Raw genomic sequence first — 10220 nt, forward strand, 5'->3', positions numbered from 1 at the left:
TATATGAAGTGACGTGACAACTGTGTATATATCGGTCATTTTCCTTGGTAAGTAAAGAATATTTCAGATGTAGTCATATTATATCAAACTCATGTCACAAAAAGGTACAGTGATCAACAGTATTTCTTGAGTTCTGTCAGTGAGTGTAAATGGGAAAAAGGTCAAATTCCCATGGTAAAATTAAAGAGTAACCTTTCTACAAGAAGAAATAGACAATAAAGAGTGACATAACTAAGAAAACCCTAGTTAATATCATTTGAACATCAGTATATAATATGACATGATCTACCTGTAGCAATGCTTTGAGATAATATGCTGTTAATAGAAAATATGTTTTCTTTAGGTCACAAATGGACAACCTGACATTCAGATACAGTGTACTCTTACTGGACGGACTGCAAGTTACACCTCACTCCAGCAAGCTCACATTCATTTTTCTGTTGATAGCTTATGTCTTTGTGATGGTGTCTAACATTGGGATTTTGATTCAGATCTCAGCAGAAAAAAGTTTACACCAGCCTATGCACATTCTTTTCTGTCACTTGCCAGTGAGTGATATTATGGGAACAACTGTCGTCATACCGCGTTTACTGAAGGACTTATTAACAGACCCCTCTGAGCGCTACATCACATATGTGGAGTGTGTTTTCCAAGCTTTTTTTGCACATTTATATGGAACAACATCCCATACTATTCTAATGATCATGGCCTTTGACAGATATGTGGCCATATGCAATCCACTGCGATATCCAACTATAATGAGCAATCAAATGATAGTTAAACTGTCAGCAGGAGCCTGGAGTGCTGCAGTAGTTCCAGTGGCAATTCTGATCGGCCTCAGTGTGCGTCTGTCTCACTGCAGATCATTCATTACAAACCACTCTTGTGACAATGCTTCACTATTTAAACTGTCCTGTGAAAATACAGTGGTTAATAATATATATGGATTAACTTTTACTGTTGTTTTATTCACCTCCTCAATGGGGTGGGTGTTATTGACATATCTCAGAATAGCGATGGTATGTATAAAAAGCAAAAACAAAGCAACCAACACCAAAGCAATAAAAACCTGCAGCACTCATTTGGCTGTTTATGTAATCTTGATGGTCTTTGGTTTTGTCCCAATTTTTCTCCATCGTTTTTCTGAGTATGCTGAGAGTAGGAAGTTTGGGAGTGTAATATTTCATGTTATACCACCAGGATTGAATCCCATAATATATGGTTTACAAGTCAAGGAAATAAGACAAAGAATGTTAAAACTTTGCAGAAAAAAAGTTAATTCTAGCTGATTTTCATTTATTTACAGATTTATTTATATAATAAATCAGCCACTACAATGATGTGAACATATTTTTTTTAGTGCAAATTTGAAATACTTCAATATGTATTTTAATTTCTTCCTAAGGATTTCCTGTGTGTATAGGCATAGCAGACAAAGCAGGCAACATGTATAGACATGTATAACATAAATATGTGATAACACACAGCATAAAGCATAAAGCATGAAGACATAATTTGCAGCTGGTGTACATTAAATATTAATAAATACTGTTAATTTGTTATTTTCATCATTTCAAGAGTATGATATAAATACTTTATATGATAACGAGGATGTATTAAGCAATATGGTTATAAATAAAAAAATAGAGTGCAGAAAATGGAATAAAGCAGGCAACATTTGTGCATCAGGATTTGCACATGAGAAAGCAAGAATATTTGAAGCTTCTTTGAGCTTAGTTTGAGCCAGCCTTAGATTGTTAGTATCACAAAATTCTCAACTCCCCAACTGTTTCTCAGATTGTAAAATGGGTACTTCACCCTTCATCCTTTCCGTTGTGATTATATAATATCAGTAGATGGTATTGCTATATTGCTATCTATAAGTTACATTCAAAATAAGCTGCCCAAATCCTTTGGATACTTTCAGTTGAATGGCGTACTATACATAAACAATTCTCCATCAGATACTGAGGTTTATTAATCTGGAATGTATCCTTTAATATTGGTTAATATGTGTTTTAGTTTGTCCTTTAATTTATAGTTATAGTTTAGTTTGTCATTTAATTCATATCTAGTCAGGGCTGGACTGGGACAAAAAATCGGCCCGGGCATTTTGGCCCAGACTGGCCCACTATATGATCATAAACACCACCCATCTTTGCACGCCCTTAAATATATGCATACCAACTCCTATTCCTTAAAACCACTAATGCCAGGTAATGAGTGAGTATAGGAACAAGTGAGAGTTAACAGATGAAATAAGTAAAAATTTGACATTTATTAATACAGTTGAACTATACTCCACAGTGATGAATCCTAAAACAAGCTATAAGCTGCATTGGCATAGCAATACCAGTGTTTCTTACAGGATTTTTGGTAAAACTGTGGTGGGTGGACCTCAGTCCTTCTAGGGGGGTTTGGGGGCATGCCCCCCCTGTAAGAAAATTTTGTGCATTTTAATGTTAAATTCATCAATCTGGTGCACTTTGAGAGTTCAAAATTAAAAGCTCCAACCCATATTCAGTGTGCAAATTAAACAAAGAAAAATTGAAACCTCTTTTAGTTACAGTGTCTATTTACATTACACTACATAATAATAGTTATAATATTAATCCTATGACAGTAATAGCCATATTTTGTAAAACAAATGCACTAAAAAATAAAGGAAACTTTCATAGTTTTGTACCAATTTCTATACTTGAAAAAGATAAGCACATGATCTTTTATTTTGACGCAAACTGCATCAAGCTTTTATTTTGGCGGAAAACATGGTTTACAAACGCCTCTCATTAAATTTCTAGTGAATTGCGGTAATCGTCAACTATGCAGATGTGGAAATAATCTGTAACTGGGTTATGGGTTCCTACACTCATGACATGGTCTAAGTGTTTTGAAAGTAGTTCTACTTACCGCAGGCTCTACACTTTCTCATCTCTCTCCTGATCCTCCTCACTATCATCATCTGCCACAGGAGCTGATGAAGGTCAGAAAACATATATTTTGACACAGTTTACAGTGTCTGCTTTAAGGGCCTGTTTCTATTTTTTCACACTATTTCTCTGCTCATTCCTTGCGTTTCTTCTCCATCTCGCTGACTATTTTGACAGATACACACTGACACTGCTGCACACTCGCTCACTCGTTTAAAGTTGTGATTGGGACAGCCCAGTATCAATCAAGAAAAGAACCAATGCATTACACCGCTAAAACCCAGCGCCGCCAATTAAGCAAAACAAAATAAAACGAATGGGCCGCCGATGTACACATTTTATGGGCCGTTAAAAAAAATAAAATAAAAATAATAATAATAAAAATTATGTATGAGTATGAGATGTATCGGCCCAAAAAGCACGTAGGCCCACCGGGAAAGTGCCCGGTATGCCCGATGGCCAGTCCAGCCCTGTATCTAGTTCAGTCATGAAACTCTAGTTGGCACAAACTGATATGCCCTTTAACATGAAATCTACTAGCAATCAGATAATTTACTAAACAGTTGTTTTCCAAATGGTCTGTTGTCACTGTTGCACAGCAGTTTCCTGTCTGCAGATTGCATTTGCTCCATATAGCTTAGTTTTTAATCTCTAATCTCTACTTTCCTTGCTGTTTGAATTGCTTAATATAATTTAATCATCAAAACAAATCTGATATTATCTAATATTGTCTGTCACATTAATCTGACATCGCTAGCTTTAATCTAAATCGTTATCGCTAGCACAACGCGCTAACATTTTTCTAGCCAGTTAACCTGCCATCCGTGCTTGCCGTCTTTTTTCTCTCATGCGCTTGGGCCATTTACGAGTCCATCAAACAACTGTGGTGAGTCAGATCAGTCAACAAACAAGGTGAGTCGCAGGGCCGTGCCCAGACCTTTTGAGGGGCATGTGTTGAAACTGAAAAAGGGCACTACCTCCCTTTTTTTATATTAAGATTATTTAGTAAGCCTACATAAAAAGAAGAAATGGTCACATCTTAATGACAAATTCAATAACACAAAATAATAGTCTCAAAAGCTTTAGATTTATTCACTATAAATAATAACCATAATAATGATCAAGCATAGCGTCAGTTCTGGCAGGTCACGTTAGTCAAGCTCGCATCAGCTGACTCTCAGCTTATCCACGTCTACCTATAGACCTGTCTCCAGCCTCCAGCCTCCATTCTTCGTCGCAGTTTGTCTTCACGTCTCGTCTTCACTGGGAATTCACCTCACTCATCTGACCGTGTTCTTCGAGTTGCCCACGCAAGCCTGCGTTGCCAACGCACCCATTCCTGAGTTCTTCCCGCTGATGCTGAGTGAGATCGTGAGACCTGCCTGCTTTGGATTGAGACTGTTCTATCATCTTCCTACACTTTCTGAGTCTGGTTTCTCATATTGTTCAATAAAGAACCAGTTTTACTTGCTATTATTTTTGACCAAGTGCTCTATGTTCTTTGCCCTTCAGCCTCAGACATTTTGCACTGAAGATTCGAAGGTGGCTTTCGTGCTTACATTGCTGTCTGGGCGTGCGGCTCTGTGGGGGACGGCAGTGTGGGAGAACCAACGAACATGCTGTTCCTCGTTCGCGGCACTCTCGGAGGAGATGAAGAGGGTGTTTGACCGGGCAGTCACAGGGAGAGAAGCGGCTTGCCAGCTCACAGACATCATCCAGGGAGAAAGACCCGTCGCTGACTATTCCATCGAGTTCCACACCCTCGCCGCAGAGTGCCGCTGGAACGAGGAGGCGCAGTGGGACGTCTTCCTGCATGGGCTGGCTGACTGCATCCAACGTGAGATCTACACCCTGGAGCTACCCACGAGTCTCAACGGATTGATTGACTTGGCACTGCGAGTGGAAGCTCGCCTGCATCGCCTGGAACAGCGCACCCGTACGACTCCGGTTCACAGAGTTTTGGGAATCCCTCAGCCCAGCGGTCGTGATGCGGTCAGCCCCGTCGACGATCACGAGCCCATGCAGGTGGGTCGAGCCCAGCTCTCCCGGGAGGAGAGGGAGAGAAGGAGATCCCGAGGGTTATGCCTATACTGTGGAGGTTCGGGTCACTTTCTCAATAACTGTCCCGTAAAAGAGAGAGCCCGGCAGTAGAGAAGAGGATTCTGTCGGGCGGGGTCTCCATCCAGAAACCCTCTTCCACTCTCCTTCCGGTGAGATTGCAGTGGGCAATTCACACTCATCATTGTCAAGCACTTATCGACTCCGGAGCGGAAGGTAATTTTATGGACTGGTCTCTTGCACACAGACTTCAGATACCCACCATACCACTTACCAACCAGATCTCCGTCAACGCACTCAATGGTCAGGAGTTACCCACTATATCTGACACCACCATTCAGTTAACGCTCATCACTTCTGGCAATCACTCCGAAGAACTGTCATTTCTGCTTCTGGACTCTCCTCACATCCCCATTGTCCTCGGTCATCCCTGGCTCGTGCAGCATAACCCCAGGGTTGACTGGGGACATAACTCCATTTCTGCCTGGAGCACTGAATGTTATGCGTCTTGTCTAATGTCTGCTGGTTCGTCTTTGTCCAGTTCTGTTTTGCAGGAGGAGTCGGTGAATTTGTCAAACGTGCCCGCAGAGTACCTCGACCTGAAGGAAGTGTTCAGTAAGTCCAGAGCTGCTTCTCTTCCTCCGCATCGTCCCTATGACTGTGCCATAGATCTTCTGCCAGGTACGTCTCCGCCTAAGGGCAAGTTATACTCTCTTTCTACTCCCGAGAGGGAGGCCATGGAGAAATACATTTCTGATTCTCTGGCATCCAAGTTCATTCGACCTTCCTCTTCTCCAGCGGGGGCGGGGTTCTTTTTTGTGGGGAAGAAGGACGGTTCCCTGCGACCGTGCATTGATTACCGAGGGCTGAACAACATCACGGTAAAGAATACTTATCCTTTACCGTTGATGTCTTCAGCCTTCGAGCGGTTGCAGGGAGCCTCGGTCTTCACAAAATTGGATTTACGTAATGCTTATCATTTGGTCCGCATCAGGAAGGGAGATTAATGGAAAACTGCTTTTAACACCCCCAGGGGGCACTTTGAATATTTGGTCATGCCTTTCGGGCTTTCCAACTCCCCAGCGGTTTTTCAGACACTCGTCAATGACGTGCTGAGAGACATGGTAGACCAGTTCATATATGTTTACCTGGATGACATATAGATTTTTTCTTCGTCTCTCCAGGAACACGTGCAGCACGTCAGACGAGTGCTTCAGAGGTTGCTAGAGAATGGGCTTTTTGTCAAGGCGGAGAAATGCGCTTTTAATGCACAGTCTGTCCCTTTCTTAGGTTACATCATCTCGTCTGAGGGAGTGCGTATGGATCCTGACAAGGTTAAGGCTGTGGTGGATTGGCCAAGTCCAGATTCCCGTAAGGCCCTACAGAGGTTTCTGGGGTTTGCCAATTTTTACCGACGTTTCATTCGTAATTTCAGCCAACTAGCCGCTCCTCTGACAGCCAGGACGACGTTCAGGTGGTCCGATGCAGCCGAGGCTGTATTCGCTAACCTGAAGAGCCGCTTTGTTTCCGCTCCCATTCTAATAGCCCCTGATCCATCACATCAGTTCGTGGTGGAGGTTGATGCGTCAGAGGTGGGGGTAGGTGCGGTACTCTCACAACGCTCTTCCACAGACGACAAGATGCACCCTTGCGCGTTTTTTTCTCATCGCTTATCGCCTACTGAACGTAACTATGACATTGGTAACAGGGAGTTGTTGGCGGTCAAGTTAGCGTTAGAAGAATGGCGACATTGGTTAGAAGGGTCGGGGGTACCTTTTATAGTCTGGACTGATCACAAGAATCTGGAATACATTCAATCCGCTTAAAGACTCAAGTCCAGGAAGGCTCAGTGGGCTCTTTTTTTCGGTCGTTTTGATTTTACTCTCTCGTACCCCCCGGGTTCCAAGAACATCAAACCCGATTCTTTATCTCGTATTTTTGATCCATCCGAACGCCCGTCTACTCCCGAGTGCATTTTACCCGAGACTCTATTCGTCTCCACACTCACATGGGAGGTCGAATCGAAGGTCAAGACGGCCTTAGAAGGGGTAACGCCTCCGCCCGGTTGCCCACCGAATCGGTTATTTGTGCCGGAGGGATTACGGTCCGACGTCATTCAGTGGGGTCATTGTTCTAACGTAGCGTGCCACCCAGGAGTAAACCGTACCAGTTTTTTGGTCAAGCAACGATTCTGGTGGCCCTTGATGGCTCGTGACATTCGAGATTTTGTTTTGGCTTGCTCGGTTTGCGCCACTGGTAAGACTTCCAATCGACCTCCAGATGGGTTACTCCAACCGCTGTCCGTCCCTTCGAGACCCTGGTCCCATATTGCGCTAGATTTTATCCCCGTCCTCTCAAGGCAAGACGGTTGTTTTAACCGTAGTGGACCGGTTCTCGAAGGCGGCTCATTTTATTCCCTTGCCTAAATTACCTTCTGCCAAGGAGACAGCGGTGACTGTCATTGATCACGTCTTTCGTTTACATGGCCTCCCGATGGACGTGGTCTCTGACAGGGGGTCCCAATTTGTGTCCAAATTTTGGCAAGAATTTTGTAAATTACTGGGGGCCACTGTCAGTCTGTCCTCGGGTACCACCCCCAGAGCAATGGTCAGACCGAGAGAGCCAACCAAGATTTGGAGAGAATGTTGCGATGTGTGGTGTCTAAGAATCCTTCCTCCTGGTGCCAACAACTTTCTATGGTGGAGTACGCACACAACTCGTTACCAGTGTCATCTACGGGCCTATCTCCGTTTGAGTGTAGTTTAGGGTACCAGCCACCAATTTTTCCTAGCCTGGAATCCGAAGTTGCGGTTCCCTCCGCTCACGCCTTCGTCCAGAGGTGTCACCGTACATGGACCAGAGCCCGTGAGACTCTGCTCCAGGTAGGGGCACGCACCAAGGTTAAGGCTGATCGCCACCGGTCAAGACCTCCCGTATATGTCGTCGGTGTCAAAGTGTGGCTTTCTACCAAGAATATTCCTCTCTGCTCCGTTTCGAATAAGTTAGCTCCTAAATTCATTGGCCCGTTTCCTGTCACTAAAGTCATTAGTCCGGTGACAGTCCGACTCAAACTTCATCCTGCATACAGGAGAATTCATCCCGTGTTCCATGTGTCCAAATTAAAGCCTGTATTTTATTCTTCCATTAATCCGCCGGCCCCGGTTCCCCCACCGCCGCGACTCGTAGATGGGGAACCTACTTATTCAGTAAATCGTATCCTGGACTCGAGACGGAGGGGACGCGGATTTCAGTATCTGGTGGACTGGGAAGGTTACGGTCCGGAGGAGAGAAGTTGGGTTCCTGCTAGGGACATCCTGGATCAATCCCTTATTGATGATTACAATCAACAGGTAGGATCTCCTGGGAGCGCCAGGAGGCGCTCCTAGGGGGAGGGGTACTCTCACGGTTGATGTATTCATTGACTCTTCCTTGCGTTGTGTTATGTGTGTGTGTGTGTGTGTGTGGGCGTGGTCGCTGATTATCCTCCGGGAGAATCAGTGGCAGGTACATTTCCAGTGCCTACTTATACTCACCTTGCGCGTCTTGTGTTTGTCAGATCGTTGTTTGTGGATGTTTCCCATTCTGTTCCTGTTCCTCCTCGATTCCTCGTGTCTCCAGCCTGTGTTCATCTGGGAGATTCTTCGTCGCAGTTTGTCTTCACGTCTCGTCTTCACTGGGAATTCACCTCACTCATCTGACCGTGTTCTTCGAGTTGCCCACGCAAGCCTGCGTTGCCAACGCACCCATTCCTGAGTTCTTCCCTCTGATGCTGAGTGAGATCGTGAGACCTGCCTGCTTTGGACTGAGACTGTTCTATCATCTTCCTACACTTTCTGAGTCTGGTTTCTCGTATTGTTCAATAAAGAACCAGTTTTACTTGCTATTGTCTCCTCTGTTACTTCACGTCACAAGTAATTCCACTTCAAAAGCGAATTACTCCTGGACAGCAATGCCATAGAAATATACAGAGCGGCCGCAAAAACGGAAGTTCAAAGACAGTATTCTAAAGATGGCTGCACCCTCGTTTCTCTGGCGCATAAGGTCTATAGGAATACAACGCCTATCACTGTTTTCATATATAAGCTCCTTCAGTATTATCAGCAGCTATCGCGTTACTCAGGAGCTAATTAAATGGCGAAATTTGGCAGGCAGACCACATCATCTCACAATAAATCAGGAATTTAGCGAGAGGAATTCATTCCTCACAAGGATTTCATCTCAGATTAATTTAAATTTGTGAACTTGAACATGAGATTCACTGCATTGGTCATAAACTGCCTGATTGAAAGTGACCTCAGTCTACATTGCTGCTCGCATCGCTGCATTATTGACACCGGACTCGACGCGATTCACTCTCCATTCATCTGAAAGTCTTCATGAAGCTAAGTTCCTTTTCAATGCTCAATGCTAAAAGCTATCAGGGTATTGGCAACATGCTTGTTGCTAATGCTATCCGTGTGGCTTGGGCTTATCTAACTAGGCTTATGCGATCATATTGGCTATGCGTGTTACTATCTTTTGTCATTCGCAACTGATCGTGTTGCACACGCTGTGCTTTTTAGCACTATGCAGCACAGATTCAAGCAGCTTGCGGTGATAATTAAAAATTCATGGTGCAAACAGAATAATTTCTGCTGTGGCACAGCTCTAAAAAAACATAGTAAACAGTCACTATTCAGTTGAGTCACTTCAGCGTTTTCGGACAAGAGTGGTCTATCTATTTTTTGGAAACACGCTCGTTCTTTATTATATCCAGTTATTGCAACATGCTGTGTTAAAGTTACCACATGCTTGTGGCTAAAGCTATCAGATATCAGCAACATAGCCTACTTGTGCAAAATACACAGTACATTCACCACAGAGGTCTGGTATTCAACACAACAACATCGTAGCTTGATGGTCCTGTGAAGGAGTGTGGAATCATGGGAGTCGTCATCTTCACCTCCACAGCCAATAGAATCCGTAGGACGTGAGCAGAAATAATTTTCATGAGTGAGGAGGCATGCTGTATTCATAGCTTAGCTGCTGACTCAAAGCTACAGAGTGTATGCTTCCCCGACCGGACTACACTAGTTTTAATACTAGTCCTATGGTTATACAAACATGCTATTTGTATCAGTTTTGTTGCCACTAGTCTGAGCTATTGCTGTAGGGCAGGGGTCTCCAACACGTCGCTCGTGAGCTACCAGTAGCTTGTGGCCTGATTGGAGGTAGCTCGCCAGGGTCCGTTCA

At 44.0% G+C, this 10220-nt stretch overlaps 1 protein-coding gene across 1 annotated transcript; it reads left to right on the forward strand.

Moving 5' to 3' along the window:
* Window positions 1–350: 350 nt before the first annotated feature.
* LOC311097248 (olfactory receptor 4B13-like) lies at window positions 351–1556 on the forward strand (the record flags this gene model as incomplete). Its single annotated transcript, XM_084136802.1, has 1 exon — window positions 351–1556. One exon carries the CDS (start codon window positions 351–353, stop codon window positions 1287–1289), a length of 939 nt encoding a protein of 312 aa, XP_083992928.1. The 3' UTR covers window positions 1290–1556.
* Window positions 1557–10220: the final 8664 nt, after the last annotated feature.

This window comes from Abramis brama (genome assembly GCF_963993115.1).
Source record: "Abramis brama genome assembly, chromosome: 15".
Taxonomy (NCBI): Eukaryota; Metazoa; Chordata; class Actinopteri; order Cypriniformes; family Leuciscidae; genus Abramis; species Abramis brama.